The 18,756-nt window shown below is 33.4% G+C and overlaps 1 protein-coding gene across 1 annotated transcript; it reads right to left on the bottom strand.

Moving 5' to 3' along the window:
• Positions 1–8,802: 8,802 nt before the first annotated feature.
• Positions 8,803–17,981, bottom strand: LOC143228718 (membrane-associated progesterone receptor component 1-like). The gene is made up of 3 exons (XM_076460008.1): positions 17,637–17,981; positions 14,830–14,979; positions 8,803–9,920 (listed from the first exon to the last, which is right to left on the bottom strand). Exons 1-3 carry the CDS (start codon positions 17,950–17,952, stop codon positions 9,772–9,774), a joined length of 615 nt encoding a protein of 204 aa, XP_076316123.1. The 5' UTR covers positions 17,953–17,981; the 3' UTR covers positions 8,803–9,771.
• Between the last annotated feature and the right edge of the window lie 775 nt (positions 17,982–18,756).

Raw genomic sequence — 18,756 nt, forward strand, 5'->3', positions numbered from 1 at the left:
GTCTTTGTTTTGCCTCTTCACTCAAATTAGTAATAAACAAAAGGATTCAAAGCCAGTTTTTAGTACAGACCAACTTTAACACTCATTTCTTTGTTGCGACTGCTGTCTGTGCTACATAATACTGGTACAGACCAACTTTAACTCTTATTTCTTTGTTGCGACTGCTGTCTGTGCTACATAATACTGGTACAGACCAACTTTAACTCTCACTTCTTTGTTGCTACTGCTGTCTGTGCTACATCATACTGGTACAGACCAACTTTAACTCACTTCTTTGTTGCTACTGCTGTCTGTGTTACATAATACTGGTACAGACCAACTTTAACTCTTATTTCTTTGTTGCTACTGCTGTCTGTGTTACATCATACTGGTACAGACCAACTTTAACTCTCACTTCTTTGTTGCTACTGCTGTCTGTGTTACATCATACTGGAACAGACCAACTTTAACTCTCACTTCTTTGTTGCTACTGCTGTCTGTGTTACATAATACTGGTACAGACCAACTTTAACTCTCACTTCTTTGTTGCTACTGCTGTCTGTGCTACATAATACTGGTACAGACCAACTTTAACTCTCACTTCTTTGTTGCTACTGCTGTCTGTGTTACATCATACTGGTACAGACCAACTTTAACTCTCACTTCTTTGTTGCGACTGCTGTCTGTGCTACATCATACTGGTACAGACCAACTTTAACTCTTATTTCTTTGTTGCTACTGCTGTCTGTGTTACATCATACTGGTACAGACCAACTTTAACTCTTATTTCTTTGTTGCTACTGCTGTCTGTGTTACATCATACTGGTACAGACCAACTTTAACTCTTATTTCTTTGTTGCTACTGCTGTCTGTGTTACATAATACTGGTACAGACCAACTTTAACTCTCACTTCTTTGTTGCGCTGCTGTCTGCTACATCATACTGGTACAGACCAACTTTAACTCTTATTTCTTTGTTGCTACTGCTGTCTGTGTTACATAATACTGGTACAGACCAACTTTAACTCTCACTTCTTTGTTGCGACTGCTGTCTGTGCTACATCATACTGGTACAGACCAACTTTAACTCTTATTTCTTTGTTGCTACTGCTGTCTGTGCTACATAATACATTGTTTTCACTGTCCTAACTTGGGACTTCCTTCTTCCAGAGATACCAACACGTTACGTTTCACGGCACCCAACTGCACGTTACAGAGCACCTTATAAAATTTTTTCCTATATGGAGATGGCATATGCTTTTCTCTTTCCAGGCATAATTCATTCCACTAATGTATACAACCTATTTTAATCTGTGCTCCACTACCATTTCAAACACTTTTAGTGTATACATATATATATATATGTGTGTGTGTAACTCACATTTAAAAACAACAAATTAAAAGCAGACTGTTAGTTTTAAAAACATAATAAGAAACAATTGTGGTTCTCCATCATTAAAAAAACCAAGTGATTCCTGTATTATTTTATGAACCTTTATTTCAATCCTGTTCAATAAAGTTACTTAACAAGTGCATTATTAATTATCTAAGTTTACAGTTTGTTCTGAGCACTTTGGATTTCTGAAATTTAAGAATAACATAAGATTGATATGGAAGTGAAACGGTTGATAAGTTAACGAGATGAACTTACAAGACATTTAATCCAATCTCTGCATTGAGTTTATTACTTTAAATGTTAAATATTTGAAATAATTTTAACCTTGCTTGAACACTAAATTATTGGAAATGTTGGTGAAAATCTAATTTCTTGAATGAAATAATTGTTCACTTAATTATAAAAAATGTGTATTTATAGAATGCTCTTGTCATTCACTCGTACATAAATGAAAATTATGAAAACACGTTATGGTACAATACTGAAATAACGTACAAAGAATCCTATGACACCTTCGTGTATAGTTATGGTACAATACTGAAATAACGTACAAAGAATCTTATGACACCTTCGTGTATAGTTATGGTACAATACTGAAATAACGTACAAAGAATCCTCGACACCTTCGTATAGTTATGGTACAATACTGAAATAACGTACAAAGAATTCTACGACACCTTCGTGTATAGTTATGGTACAATACTGAAATAACGTACAAAGAATCCTACGACACCTTCGTGTATAGTTATGGTACAATACTGAAATAACATACAAAGAATCCTACGACACCTTCGTGTATAGTTATGGTACAATACTGAAATAACATACAAAGAATCCTACGACACCTTCGTGTATAGTTATGGTACAATACTGAACTAACTTATAAAGAATCCTATGACACCTTCGTGTATAGTTATGGTACAATACTGAAATAACTTATAAAGAATCCTATGACACCTTCGTGTATAGTTATGGTACAATACTGAAATATCTTGTAAAGAATCCTATGACACCTTCGTGTATAGTTATGGTACAATACTGAAATATCTTGTAAAGAATCCTATGACACCTTCGTGTATAGTTATGGTACAATACTGAAATAACATACAAAGAATCCTATGACACCTTCGTGTATAGTTATGGTACAATACTGAAATAACATACAAAGAATCCTACGACACCTTCGTGTATAGTTATGGTACAATACTGAACTAACTTATAAAGAATCCTATGACACCTTCGTGTATAGTTATGGTACAATACTGAAATAACTTATAAAGAATCCTATGACACCTTCGTGTATAGTTATGGTACAATACTGAAATATCTTGTAAAGAATCCTATGACACCTTCGTGTATAGTTATGGTACAATACTGAAATATCTCGTAAAGAATCCTATGACACCTTCGTGTATAGTTCTTTGTGTGCGTGAACCTTCTGGTCAAAAGCTCCCTGATTTTAATTTTAGAAGTTTCCTTACTCAAAAGACATTCTGTCTTTGAGACAAGTGGAAATTTCAACTCACTTTAGAAGTACCAATGTAATGATATATCTTTGTAATCTGTACTTCTCTTGCTGTTAAAGCCTGGCATGGCCAGGTGGGTTAATGCATTGGACTCTTAATCCAAGGGCTGCAGGCTCGAATCACCCTCACGCCAAACATGCTTGCCCTTTCAGCTGTGAGGGCATTATAAAGTGACAGTCAATCCCTCTATTCGTTGGTAAAATAGTAGTCCAAGAGCTGGTGGTGGGTGATAATGGCTAGCTGCCTTCCCTCTAGTCTTACACTGCAAAATTTGGGACAGCTAGTGCAGATAGCCCTTGTGTAGCTTTGCACAAAATTAAAAAACAATAAAACAAAAAACACTTGTTACTTTTATATTCATTTTGTGGTTTGGGTAAAAACATCAATACAGTTGCTTCATTTAAAACAGTTTAATTTATAACGTCTTCTCTGAAATACAGAACAAATTAAATTCTGTTCATAATATTTTCTTTGGTTCCAACCTCATGGTAATTTTTTCTGCACTTTGTACTCTTGTAGATCTGTCCAATCATGATGAGTTTATTACATGTTATTGATTATATATATACTATCAAATATAATGTATATCTGTTGACCATTTGTAAAAAACAACGGCAAAAGAAGATATTAATTCAGAAGTCAATAAAAGACCAACACACACTAAGGTAACTATACACATTAGGATATTGGTTTATAAATCGTGTGAAGTGGAATTGGTTATTAATCTTAGGTAAGTATTATTTTTCATTCTAACACCCTTATTGGTTCTTACATAATGCCTCACAGTATTGACATTACAAAAATATAAATGTTGTAGTTTTTCCTTCAGTGTAACTTTAGCCATGGTACATTTGAGAATGTTACTGGATGGCAACTGCCTATTTAAAAGAAACAGAGACATCATTTCGTTATGCTAATTCTTTGAACATGGCCTCTACAGGTTATTACATATGGTTTTCCAATGATTGTTTCTTGATGGTGTTGACCTGTGTGTATTTAATGTTTGAAGTTGGTCTCTACAGGTTATTACATATGGTTCTCCAGTGATTGTTTCTTGATGGTGTTGACCTGTCTGTATTTAATGTTTGAAGTTGGTCTCTACAGGTTATTACATATGGTTCTCCAGTGATTGTTTCTTGATGGTGTTGACCTGTATGTATTTAATGTTTGAAGTTGGTCTCTACAGGTTATTACATATGGTTCTCCGATATTTGTTTCTTGATGGTGTTGACTTGTGTGTGTTTAATGTTTGAAGTTGGCCTCTACAGGTTATTACATATGGTTCTCCGATATTTGTTTCTTGATGGTGTTGACTTGTGTGTGTTTAATGTTTGAAGTTGGTCTCTACAGGTTATTACATATGGTTCTCCAGTGATTGTTTCTTGATGGTGTTGACCTGTATGTATTTAATGTTTGAAGTTGGTCTCTACAGGTTATTACATATGGTTCTCCGATATTTGTTTCTTGATGGTGTTGACTTGTGTGTGTTTAATGTTTGAAGTTGGTCTCTACAGGTTATTACATATGGTTCTCCAGTGATTGTTTCTTGATGGTGTTGACCTGTCTGTATTTAATGTTTGAAGTTGGTCTCTACAGGTTATTACATATGGTTCTCCAGTGATTGTTTCTTGATGGTGTTGACCTGTATGTATTTAATGTTTGAAGTTGGTCTCTACAGGTTATTACATATGGTTCTCCGATATTTGTTTCTTGATGGTGTTGACTTGTGTGTGTTTAATGTTTGAAGTTGGCCTCTACAGGTTATTACATATGGTTCTCCGATATTTGTTTCTTGATGGTGTTGACTTGTGTGTGTTTAATGTTTGAAGTTGGTCTCTACAGGTTATTACATATGGTTCTCCAGTGATTGTTTCTTGATGGTGTTGACCTGTATGTATTTAATGTTTGAAGTCTCTACAGGTTATCACACAATTTTTCGTGTTAGAAATATAACAACTATCAGTTATTACAAACAGTGTATCAAAGTGAAACACTGTAATAATTTTTTATTTATAAATTTACAGAAGTGTTCTCCCATAATGAAGTTTTATCCACTTTTGTTCAAATGATTGATGACCTTAGTTGATTATTACAGGGTGGTGATAGTGTGGACAGAAGACAGTCCTATGACCTTAGTTGATTATTACAGGGGTGGTGATAGTGTGGACAGAAGACAGTCCTATGACCTTAGTTGATTATTACAGGGTGGTGATAGTGTGGACAGAAGACAGTCCTATGACCTTAGTTGATTATTACGGGGTGGTGATAGTGTGGACAGAAGACAGTCCTATGACCTTAGTTGATTATTACAGGGGTGGTGATAGTGTGGACAGTCCTTCTGATTCCAACTGTCATAATAAAAGTGTCATGTATGCATTCCAACTGTCATAATAAAAGTATCATGTATGTCTCTCCCTCACCTTAGAGAAACTGTGCCTCAGTAAATAAAGCCTTAAAGACAGCTGTTTGAAATAACTGAATTTGTTACAAGTGTAACTAAACATTATTGTAACATTTATACAGAGTTAAATTTTAATTTAAACTTCACATATTACCTCATATATAGTAATTAAACACTTTAGACAAATGTGCTTAAATGATTTTAAATATATTCAAACTTTTCTCTAACTTTTGGTTTTTCTTATAGACCCACTTTCAAAATGCTAGACTACAATTTACAAGAAATTTTGGCTTACCTTTTTATCTTGCCCCATGTAAAAGCTAAACAACCTAGATATAAGTGAAATGTAGTTCTCGGTTTTTACTAACTTACACAGGTTACTTCCTGCCTGTTGGAATGTTACTTTCCTTGGTTTAACTGCAGTAAACCCAGACTGGGTGACAAGAGCGGTTGTCTTATCAGTACTTTGTTCTGGGTTGGGGATTTTTTTTACCACCAATATTTTATATGTACAAGTGTTGAATATATACGGATAAGTTACATCAGACACTGTGCTTTACATTCTCTCTACAACTGACAATAACATCAGACACTGTGCTTTACATTCTCTCTACAACTGACAATAACATTAGACACTGTGCTTTACATTCTCTCTACAACTGACATTAACATCAGACACTGTGCTTTACATTATCTCTACAACTGACAATAACATCAGACACTGTACTTTACATTCTCTCTAAACTGACAATAACATCAGACACTGTACTTTACATTCTCTCTCAACTGACAATAACATCAGACACTGTGCTTTACATTCTCTCTTAACTGACAATAACATCAGACACTGTACTTTACATTATCTCTAAACTGACAATAACATCAAACACTGTGCTTTACATTCTCTCTACAACTGACAATAACATCAAACACTGTACTTTACATTCTCTCTAAACTGACAATAACATCAAACACTGTGCTTTACATTCTCTCTACAACTGACAATAACATCAAACACTGTACTTTACATTCTCTCTAAACTGACAATAACATCAAACACTGTACTTTACATTCTCTCTACAACTGACAATAACATCAGACACTGTGCTTTACATTCTCTCTAAACTGACAATAACATCAGACACTGTACTTTACATTCTCTCTACAACTGACAATAACATCAGACACTGTACTTTACATTCTCTCTAAACTGACAATAACATCAGACACTGTACTTTACATTCTCTCTCAACTGACAATAACATCAGACACTGTGCTTTACATTCTCTCTAAACTGACAATAACATCAGACACTGTGCTTTACATTCTCTCTTAACTGACAATAACATCAGACACTGTACTTTACATTATCTCTAAACTGACAATAACATCAAACACTGTGCTTTACATTCTCTCTACAACTGACAATAACATCAGACACTGTGTTTTACATTCTCTCTAAATTGACAATAACATCAAACACTGTGTTTTACATTCTCTCTACAACTGACAATAACATCAGACACTGTGCTTTACATTCTCTCTAAATTGACAATAACATCAAACACTGTGTTTTACATTCTCTCTACAACTGACAATAACATCAGACACTGTTCTTTACATTCTCTCTACAACTGACCATAACATCAGACACTGTTCTTTACATTCTCTCTACAACTGATATTTACTAAGTTCAATATGGAATCTACTGGACGATTATGACATAATCATATGTGTTTAGTCAACATAGTCATCATAAAATTACTTGTAAAGTACAACGAACCAAAAATGCCTCTAAGGTCAGACAAATTGTACTTAAAATGTGTGGTTAATAATTTCATTACAAAGAAAGGTATGATAAAATATTTATTTTCTTAGGTGCTGACCAATCTAGTGTGTAAATACGTGTTTCTAATAAATAGGGTACACTCTTTATCAGACAACGGTATGTTTCTTGGGTCAATGTCTCAGTTTCAGTTGTTATGCCTTGTTACAATTGTAGCTTTTTGTTGTCAGATTAATTGTCGGTGTTTTATATAAGTTATAATGAATGATTTTGAGGAAGTACTTTGTTTTTATAATTTATGAAAGTAGGTTTGCAGCTTCCAAATTTCTTCCATCATAATATTATTTATTTTTATTATATGTAAAAGTTTTTTTGTGAACTGGACGATGACCGAAGAAGGTCTAAACGTTGTTCGCTCCTCTGCATAAAAATTTTCTCAACTCAAACGAGCCATTTTTACGTATATAATTTTTCTCTACAAGTGGGTTTTCTCGTCATCACTGATTACTATTTATTTTTGTTTGTAAAATTAACCAATAAACAATTCTGAAAACAATAAGAGTAGAACTTAAAGTAGAAAGTTTTAAAGTATCGTTGGGATGATTCTACAGCCAAGAGATACTCTATATGCAAACACGGCTCGTTTGGGTTGAGAAAATATTTTACATAGAAGGTCGAAACGTTGTTCGCTCTTCTATGTAAAATATTTTCTCAACCCAAACGATCCGTTTTTGCATATAAATTTCTCAACAAGTGGGTTTCTCCACATCACTGATTATTATTTCACAAGAGATACTCTGTAAAAGCTTTTACCATTGGTTGTCTACAGCCAAGAGATACTCTGTAAAAACTCTTACCATTGGTTGTCTTTAATAATGAAGATTACAATTAATGTTGTTCCATTTTATAAAAATACTTGTATAAAGCATAAAATGGTGAAAATGTACTTAACTATTTACAGACATATGTCAGGTTTTTGGTAAAACTTGTTCATGCAGTTTGGTGTTTTTCTACGTATCGTATTTGTAATAACTCATGTGACGTGAATAGCACAAGGTTTGACTGTACTGTAATATGCTGTACAGACTAGTGTAAGTACAAATGATGTATTCTTGACATCCTACACATCGTTGTAAATTATGTTCTTAAGCTCACATATAGTGTGAAGATTGCTTCTAAATAGCCTTAGTGAAAAATTTCACAAACGTTAAAATCAGATGACATCAAGTCAACAATAACCAACATTGTGGCACTGTATAAAAGGACGTTACACTTCAAAGTAATCCAGCACATCACTGCAGTACGATCTTCTTTTTGATAGTTCAATTTTAAATTAAACGGATCAAAACGGAATTAGAATTTTTCCTTAGACGTTTGTAATAAAATTAACATTTTCGAATGGTTCTTTCTGTTAGTAAACGTGATGGAATCCTGAATAGCTGCAGTTGTAATTATATCCCAAAATTGTCAAGAGATGGAGCTATGAGCACAAAAGTTTGCAGTTGAAAAAAAAACAAAAAAACCAAGCCACTATGTTGTGGCTACACGTGTAAATCCATTGTAACATATTTGTTTAAATTCCTACCAAAGCTAATTAATACTTGTTAAGCCATAGAGTTGATGCTGTATACCTGCTTGTGTGAAGTTATAGAATGAGGTATTTTTACATGAATTATGATTGATACTGAAGAGTACAAAACAACAAGATAACATATCATTATACATGAGTTTTAATCTTTGCAGCTCTCACAATCACTCAGAAAAAAAACATTTTTAAATAATGATACCATATGTTTTAATACATGTACTCTCTTGAGAACCTCACAAGTCATATTAGAACCAGCTGACATTGCAGGACAGTGGTTCTTAACTTACAAATGCACAAACCGTTTTGTTTGAAAGTTAAATTCAAAATTATTTTGATAAGAAAAATCACTGAACGAATATTAATTTTACATCTAATGCTCAGTTCAATAAACAAAATAATGTAGAAATGAAACTACATTAATTAGCTATAGTATGAATAACTAATATGCCTGTTTCTGACCACGAATGACAAAGTTAATCTGTGCTTTATATGAATGTATCCTACACCACATTTCATTGTACGAAACACGCATCTCCAAAAAAGTTCAAAATAACTATTTCGAGGGATGGACATAAAAATGTTTTCTCTTCATGACTTGTTACTTCCCTAAAAATCTTTTATTTTGCTGCCATCTGTATCACACCAAAGGAACTAAAAAATGTCTACATGTTAATAAAGGTTCTTAAGAGTATTCTTTCTTAAAAACATTCCACATTGATATTTTCATTTTAATAAGTACTAGTAAATTAAATTCGTGTTCAATATTGAAATAAGTTCATTAATTACAATAAATAACCTGCAACACTTATTTTTTCCTATGCATATAAAACTTTATAACAAATACACAGTGCTAATTACAACATTGGATATAAGAACAAACAACACACACCAAAATATCCCCTGTAATAATGTTTTTCATCCAGAAAGCAGAAACACGATTACATATAATTTTTTCTCTCGTCTATTATACATTCCTCAAGACTGCAATTCATTTAAACATGTTTTAAAAAGTTATCCTGCAACACATTGTACCAAATACAGCATTATCTATAGAACAGTGATAATTTCTTGAATATTTTTATTTCATTCACAAATTTATTCATCTTTGGATTTTTCTTCACAGTTTTCCTTATCTGACTTTGCTTCTTCCTTAAAACTGTGGTCCTGACTAGTCTCTTCATCGTCTGAGTAATCAGTTGCTTCTTGACCAGGCCTTAGCAGTCTTCCAACATAATGGTATTTCTCTGGATGATAAAGAAGACGTTTACTTTGATATACAAACATCATACCACATCTTCTGCTGGTTAAAGCTAAGTGTTAAAATTGTGTAAGGGTTGGGCACATTAATAAGAATGTTAGAAGCTTGTCGAGGACAGTGTGTCACATGGGTCTTCTAAACAGCTGTAAAATATAGATGTTGTCTTGATTGTTTACCTATAAACAACTATAAACTCTGGACTTTGGCTGCTTAACTATGAGCAACTGTAAAGTCTAAAGTTTGTCTTGGCTGTCTAACTGTAAAATCTGGACTTTGACTACTTAACTATGAACAATTGTAAAGTTTAAAGTTTGTCTTGGCTGTCTAACTGTAAAATCTGGACTTTGGCTACTTAACTATGAACAAATGTAAAGTTTAAAGTTTGTCTTGGCTGCCATGCTGTAAACTCTGGACTTTGGCTGCTTAACTATGAACAATTGTAAAGTCTAAAGTTTGTCTTGGCTGTCTAACTGTAAACTCTGGACTTTGGCTACTTAACTATGAACAATTGTAAAGTTTAAAGTTTGTCTTGGCTGTCTAACTGTAAACTCTGGACTTTGGCTACTTAACTATGAACAATTGTAAAGTTTAAAGTTTGTCTTGGCTGTCTAACTGTAAACTCTGGACTTTGGCTGCTTAACTATGAACAATTGTAAAGTCTAAAGTTTGTCTTGGCTGTCTAACTGTAAACTCTGGACTTTGGCTACTTAACTATGAACAATTGTAAAGTTTAAAGTTTGTCTTGGCTGTCTAACTGTAAACTCTGGACTTTGGCTGCTTAACTATGAACAATTGTAAAGTCTAAAGTTTGTCTTGGCTGTCTAACTGTAAAATCTGGACTTTGACTACTTAACTATGAACAATTGTAAAGTTTAAAGTTTGTCTTGGCTGTCTAACTGTAAAATCTGGACTTTGGCTACTTAACTATGAACAAATGTAAAGTTTAAAGTTTGTTTTGGCTGCCATGCTGTAAACTCTGGACTTTGGCTGCTTAACTATGAACAATTGTAAAGTCTAAAGTTTGTCTTGGCTGTCTAACTGTAAACTCTGGACTTTGGCTACTTAACTATGAACAATTGTAAAGTCTAAAGTTTGTCTTGGCTGCCATGCTGTAAACTCTGGACTTTGACTACTTAACTATGAACAAATGTAAAGTTTAAAGTTTGTCTTGGCTGCCATGCTGTAAACTCTGGACTTTGGCTACTTAACTATGAACAATTGTAAAGTCTAAAGTTTGTCTTGGCTGCCATGCTGTAAACTCTGGACTTTGACTGCTTAACTATGAACAATTGTAAAGTCTAAAGTTTGTCTTGGCTGCCATGCTGTAAACTCTGGACTTTGGCTACTTAACTATGAACTATTGTAAAGTTTAAAGTTTGTCTTGGCTGCCATGCTGTAAACTCTGGACTTTGACTACTTAACTATGAACAAATGTAAAGTTTAAAGTTTGTCTTGGCTGCCATGCTGTAAACTCTGGACTTTGACTGCTTAACTATGAACAATTGTAAAGTCTAAAGTTTGTCTTGGCTGTCAAGCTGTAAACTCTGGACTTTGGCTGCTTAACTATGAACAAATGTAAAGTTTAAAGTTTGTCTTGGCTGTCAAGCTGTAAACTCTGGACTTTGGCTGCTTAACTATGAACAAATGTAAAGTTTAAAGTTTGTCTTGGCTGTCTAACTGTAAAATCTGGACTTTGGCTACTTAACTATGAACAAATGTAAAGTTTAAAGTTTGTCTTGGCTGCCATGCTGTAAACTCTGGACTTTGGCTGCTTAACTATGAACAATTGTAAAGTCTAAAGTTTGTCTTGGCTGTCTAACTGTAAACTCTGGACTTTGGCTACTTAACTATGAACAATTGTAAAGTTTAAAGTTTGTCTTGGCTGTCTAACTGTAAACTCTGGACTTTGGCTACTTAACTATGAACAATTGTAAAGTTTAAAGTTTGTCTTGGCTGTCTAACTGTAAACTCTGGACTTTGGCTGCTTAACTATGAACAATTGTAAAGTCTAAAGTTTGTCTTGGCTGTCTAACTGTAAACTCTGGACTTTGGCTACTTAACTATGAACAATTGTAAAGTTTAAAGTTTGTCTTGGCTGTCTAACTGTAAACTCTGGACTTTGGCTGCTTAACTATGAACAATTGTAAAGTCTAAAGTTTGTCTTGGCTGTCTAACTGTAAAATCTGGACTTTGACTACTTAACTATGAACAATTGTAAAGTTTAAAGTTTGTCTTGGCTGTCTAACTGTAAAATCTGGACTTTGGCTACTTAACTATGAACAAATGTAAAGTTTAAAGTTTGTTTTGGCTGCCATGCTGTAAACTCTGGACTTTGGCTGCTTAACTATGAACAATTGTAAAGTCTAAAGTTTGTCTTGGCTGTCTAACTGTAAACTCTGGACTTTGGCTACTTAACTATGAACAATTGTAAAGTCTAAAGTTTGTCTTGGCTGCCATGCTGTAAACTCTGGACTTTGACTACTTAACTATGAACAAATGTAAAGTTTAAAGTTTGTCTTGGCTGCCATGCTGTAAACTCTGGACTTTGGCTACTTAACTATGAACAATTGTAAAGTCTAAAGTTTGTCTTGGCTGCCATGCTGTAAACTCTGGACTTTGACTACTTAACTATGAACAATTGTAAAGTCTAAAGTTTGTCTTGGCTGCCATGCTGTAAACTCTGGACTTTGGCTACTTAACTATGAACTATTGTAAAGTTTAAAGTTTGTCTTGGCTGCCATGCTGTAAACTCTGGACTTTGACTACTTAACTATGAACAAATGTAAAGTTTAAAGTTTGTCTTGGCTGCCATGCTGTAAACTCTGGACTTTGACTGCTTAACTATGAACAATTGTAAAGTCTAAAGTTTGTCTTGGCTGTCAAGCTGTAAACTCTGGACTTTGGCTGCTTAACTATGAACAAATGTAAAGTTTAAAGTTTGTCTTGGCTGTCAAGCTGTAAACTCTGGACTTTGGCTGCTTAACTATGAACAAATGTAAAGTTTAAAGTTTGTCTTGGCTGTCTAACTGTAAAATCTGGACTTTGGCTACTTAACTATGAACAAATGTAAAGTTTAAAGTTTGTCTTGGCTGCCATGCTGTAAACTCTGGACTTTGGCTACTTAACTATGAACAATTGTAAAGTCTAAAGTTTGTCTTGGCTGTCTAACTGTAAACTCTGGACTTTGGCTACTTAACTATGAACAATTGTAAAGTCTAAAGTTTGTCTTGGCTGCCAAGCTGTAAACTCTGGACTTTGACTACTTAACTATGAACAAATGTAAAGTTTAAAGTTTGTCTTGGCTGCCATGCTGTAAACTCTGGACTTTGACTGCTTAACTATGAACAATTGTAAAGTTTAAAGTTTGTCTTGGCTGCCATGCTGTAAACTCTGGACTTTGACTACTTAACTATGAACAAATGTAAAGTTTAAAGTTTGTCTTGGCTGCCATGCTGTAAACTCTGGACTTTGACTACTTAACTATGAACAAATGTAAAGTTTAAAGTTTGTCTTGGCTGCCATGCTGTAAACTCTGGACTTTGACTGCTTAACTATGAACAATTGTAAAGTCTAAAGTTTGTCTTGGCTGTCAAGCTGTAAACTCTGGACTTTGGCTGCTTAACTATGAACAAATGTAAAGTTTAAAGTTTGTCTTGGCTGTCAAGCTGTAAACTCTGGACTTTGGCTGCTTAACTATGAACAAATGTAAAGTTTAAAGTTTGTCTTGGCTGCCATGCTGTAAACTCTGGACTTTGGCTGCTTAACTATGAAGAATTGTAAAGTCTAAAGTTTGTCTTGGCTGTCAAGCTGTAAACTCTGGACTTTGGCTGCTTAACTATGAAGAATTGTAAAGTCTAAAGTTTGTCTTGGCTGCCATGCTGTAAACTCTGGACTTTGGCTGCTTAACTATGAACAATTGTAAAGTCTAAAGTTTGTCTTGGCTGTCAAGCTGTAAACTCTGGACTTTGGCTGCTTAACTATGAACAAATGTAAAGTTTAAAGTTTGTCTTGGCTGTCAAGCTGTAAACTCTGGACTTTGACTGCTTAACTATGAACAATTGTAAAGTCTAAAGTTTGTCTTGGCTGTCAAGCTGTAAACTCTGGACTTTGACTGCTTAACTATGAACAAATGTAAAGTTTAAAGTTTGTCTTGGCTGCCATGCTGTAAACTCTGGACTTTGACTGCTTAACTATGAACAATTGTAAAGTCTAAAGTTTGTCTTGGCTGTCAAGCTGTAAACTCTGGACTTTGGCTGCTTAACTATGAACAAATGTAAAGTTTAAAGTTTGTCTTGGCTGTCAAGCTGTAAACTCTGGACTTTGGCTACTTAACTATGAACAAATGTAAAGTTTAAAGTTTGTCTTGGCTGCCAAGCTGTAAACTCTGGACTTTGGCTACTTAACTATGAACAAATGTAAAGTTTAAAGTTTGTCTTGGCTGTCAAGCTGTAAACTCTGGACTTTGACTTGGTTTCTTAACTAAAAATGGCAGGAACTTTTCCTTAAAATAGAACATTTCACATTATAAAGCTGAATGCATACATTAATCTAGAATAGAACATTTCTCATTATAAAGCTGAATGCATACATTAATCTAGAATAGAACATTTTACATTATAAAGCTGAATGCATACATTAATCTAGAATAGAACATTTCTCATTATAAAGCTGAATGCATACATTAATCTAGAATAGAACATTTCTCATTATAAAGCTGAATGCATACATTAATCTAGAATAGAACATTCCACATTATAAAGCTGAATGTATACATTAATCATTCTTCCTGACAGTTTAAGAATCTTTTAGGAATTATATTAAATATTAAGTTAAGTTGGAAATTAAAGGAGTTTCTGATACGCAGTTTTTCACGATTCATTTCATGAATGTATTACCTCTAAACTGCATCTCCCATTCCCGTACACTTTCCATCTGCATAGTGTTTAAGTCTGACAGATCATCATATTTATCACTGGCTGCTTCTACTGAGAAAGTAGCTAAGCCTCTTGAAGCATCTCGCCCAGCAAAAGCATAATAAGGGCCACCTGTAAAACTTGACAATCACTCAGTCACATATGGGTACTTCATATGTGATTTATAAAACAAGCATTGTGAGAACATCTTGAAATAAAAGTTAAAATACATAAAGACTTGAAAAACCAGAGTTTCTTTACTTCTTTCCCTACAAACATATATTGACAGAACTTTCCACAAGTATTCTCATCAGGACTGCCAAAGAAATGAGCCTACTTTGGTGTTACATGGATTATTAGGGTTTAATTAGAAGATGTTAGTTATTTATATAATATAAATAGTAAGGAACACAGTTTATAAGACAAGAAATCTATATTTGGTCTCTCTCCGTGATGGACAACTCAGAGAGCGACTTTGTGATGAAACTAGCTTTTATCTGATTTTCAACAAACAAAAATCTCCATTTATGTAAGGTATATAATATTTATTTTGAACTTACATTATAAGCTATTTCCAGTGACATAGTAAAATAACAACCACTGACATTTCACATATCATACACTTTCATACATATGACCTATTTTTGGATTATAACACTAGGGTAACAGAATGTCCATATTCTTTCTGGCGAAGTGGTTTACAACATAAAACTTGTAAAATAAACACAAAAGTACAGTAAGTACTGCTGGTCTGCAATATTAACTTACATTCTTTGTGACACAGACCTTTAAGCTTGGAATTTTTTACTTGCTGCTGAATACTGAAGGTGGAAAACACACACCTCACATTACATTAAACAAGATCTATTTTGATTTAATTATTACAACGTGACAAGTGGATACATCAGCTTTGATGTGTACAGCAAATTTATGTGAGAAACAAATTTACCCAACACCTTCACTACAACAAACACCCTTGTGTCCCTAAACATCCATGCCACATCTCTGTAGTGCTGTGAGTTGTGGACAAAACAGAGACTAGCAGATGTGTACGTATGCTCAGTTGTCAGTTCACATGATAAATAACACTGTAATTTGAAGTTAATTTTATAAATATATTATCATTTGCATATGTCATACCTTATATATATATATATTCAACATTCTAGTGTCTGTCATCTGATATACAACATAAGCCAGATGTGTAAGTCAGTGTTCATAATTTTTCACTGGGGTTTTCTGTTCAACATTCATCCTTACATCAGTGAATTATTGTACCTGGCATATAAAATCTATCTTCTTCTGATACTGAAAGAGGTCACGAAAAGGTCAGTTCCAAATTTCGTTTTTTGGTGGATAATTGTCACTTTTTGAGAACCTTTAATATATTTTGTACATACAAAGGGTAAACTATCAAACTGTATGTAGTCTTATATAATAGGAGGTAGGTTATCCATTTAACATATGCGGATAAAACACACTCGATAAAAATAAAACTACTTAAGTGTTTAATATTGTGATTTCAAGGAGACACTTCTCTGTCTCAAGTTCAATGTTTTCTAGCCCAAGGTAAAACAATATTTTAACAATTTGAAACTTGAATACTGTTTAGTTTTTGTTTAGTCTAAATAAGATGGGTCATCATGTGTGTACATAAAGAAAATAAGTATACAAGTGATGTGTAACATACAGATGTTACCTAATGTACAATATATGTGTAACATGTAATACAATGATTTAAAAGCACTATATTAGATTTACTGTTATGCCTATAGATGCTCAAGCATTGTAAACCACATCTTTCATGTTTAAAATATAGTTTCTCCACCAGAGGACAGCAGTTGTGACAACAATTATGATGTTATATTACTATAAACATATCTTTTTTACTTTTTCTTAAAATGCCCTAAGTTAATATAATGTACAATAAATGTCCACTCAACTGTAAAGAAATGTTCTTTTCACCAGTAGTTAACAATCGTGATCACAATGTACTTCTGAATGGCACATAAGTTTCTATTTATGCTTGGAAAAATAACGTATTTATTTTTATTTTAAAAATAACCTTTATTTATCATTATCAGCTAAGTTTTCATGGTAAAGTTAGGATTCTGATGTCTCTGTACAGCATAAAATATTTGTAGTTGGTAACGTACTAATTATGTAAACAAGTTATATGTGATACATAATTTAATCATTTTTGTTTCATTGTAATTTGTATTTGTAAAAATAATAACATATCTGCTATTGACAGAAAATACTTAGATAATTAAAATGGCTACACAAACACAAAGCACATTTATCAAAGGTAAGCCGTTTTGTTTTCAGTTTTTCATAATAAAGTAATATCTCCTTGGAACATACTTTCAAACCACATTCAAAACTCGAGTGCTTTCAAAACCACTGGAGTTCCAGGTCTCGTTTGAAAGCACTACAACTTTTGTACTGTGTAATAACACAATGCCTGAAATAGGAGATACACACACAGTCTGAATTAGGAGAGATACACACATATATACAAGTTTTTGTATTAGGTAACACTTTCTAAAATTCAATATGGGTACGTTCTAGTGACGATTTTTACACTTGTTCCTTGAATATCATTTAAAACAACCACAACATGTAATTTACGTTGGTTATAACTTATCTCTCTTTCCCATGTTGGTAACGCTAATAACAACTGGGATTTTAAATTTAGAGGATAATATTACTAACAGTGTTAATACCAGTTTTTAAAAATATAACGCAGAACAACATAACCAGAGGACAACCATTCATATTCAGTTTACCTGGACCATAAAACCGTTTTCCTCTTGTGACGTCGAAAATCTTCCCGTTTACAGCAACACATATTCTGCCATCGGGACCACTACCGTTGTAATTGCTCAGTTCTTCGAGTGTCATGTCTTTCTTTTTCAATGGGGGGAGTTCTTGAGACTTTGATGGAGCAGGTGAAGTTTTATCTTTAGCCAAAAACAGTTTGTAAATCAGAAACCCGCATATTGTTAACAGAATTAGATTAAGAGGACTGAATAAAATCTCATTGATAAGTTGGCTAACATATGAAGCCGGTTCTGTGTTAGGCCTACTACCTCCTTCATCCATATTTCTTTGAGTAGTTAATTTAAAGTCTAAACTATCGTATATACTCGTCTAACAAACGAGATCTACACTTTCCACTACAGAAAACACATAAAACTAAATAATAAAATAATATTAAAATAAGTATGTGAAGAAAATATTAAATGATAATATGTGAACTTCTAAATCTTTCAAACACGCAAATAAATGTACAAGGAAAAATCAATTTCGTTAAATGTATTAATATTCTGGACATTCTGGAATTTTAAGGGTTTTCCTTAAAAATGACAATGCTACAATTGTACAAGCAAAATAAATTTACAGTAATATCAATACCTCGTGATTAAAACTATACTACAAACAAATATATGACTGTTGAACAAAACTAGTTTTTTCATCAAACTTTACCTAATTATGAAAATTGTAAAAGTTAAAAGTATAATTTCTTTAATACTTTTAGTTTTAGCTTAGTAATGCATCAAAGTTTAGTTTCGGTTACTTCATCTGACTCTTCTGCTTATGGTATCTACCTATAAGATACTGAGATATTCTTTGACTTGTGAAAATTTTATTTTGCATATGTTTTGAATTATGTCTATACTTTATTGCTTATTACTGTTGCAAGCGATATCTATATAAATATAATAGCACTGTCTGTTTTTATGTCCATATAACTACTTCGCAGGATGTGGATGGATCTTTACTAAAATCGGGTCCTCCGCTGGTACAGCGGTAAGTCTATGGATTTACAATGCTAAAATCAGGGGGATTCGATTCCTCTCGGTGGACTCAGCAGATAGCCCGACGTGATTATGCTATAAGAAAACA

The sequence above is a fragment of the Tachypleus tridentatus genome, chromosome 10 (assembly GCF_004210375.1).
Source record: "Tachypleus tridentatus isolate NWPU-2018 chromosome 10, ASM421037v1, whole genome shotgun sequence".
Classification (NCBI taxonomy): domain Eukaryota; kingdom Metazoa; phylum Arthropoda; class Merostomata; order Xiphosura; family Limulidae; genus Tachypleus; species Tachypleus tridentatus.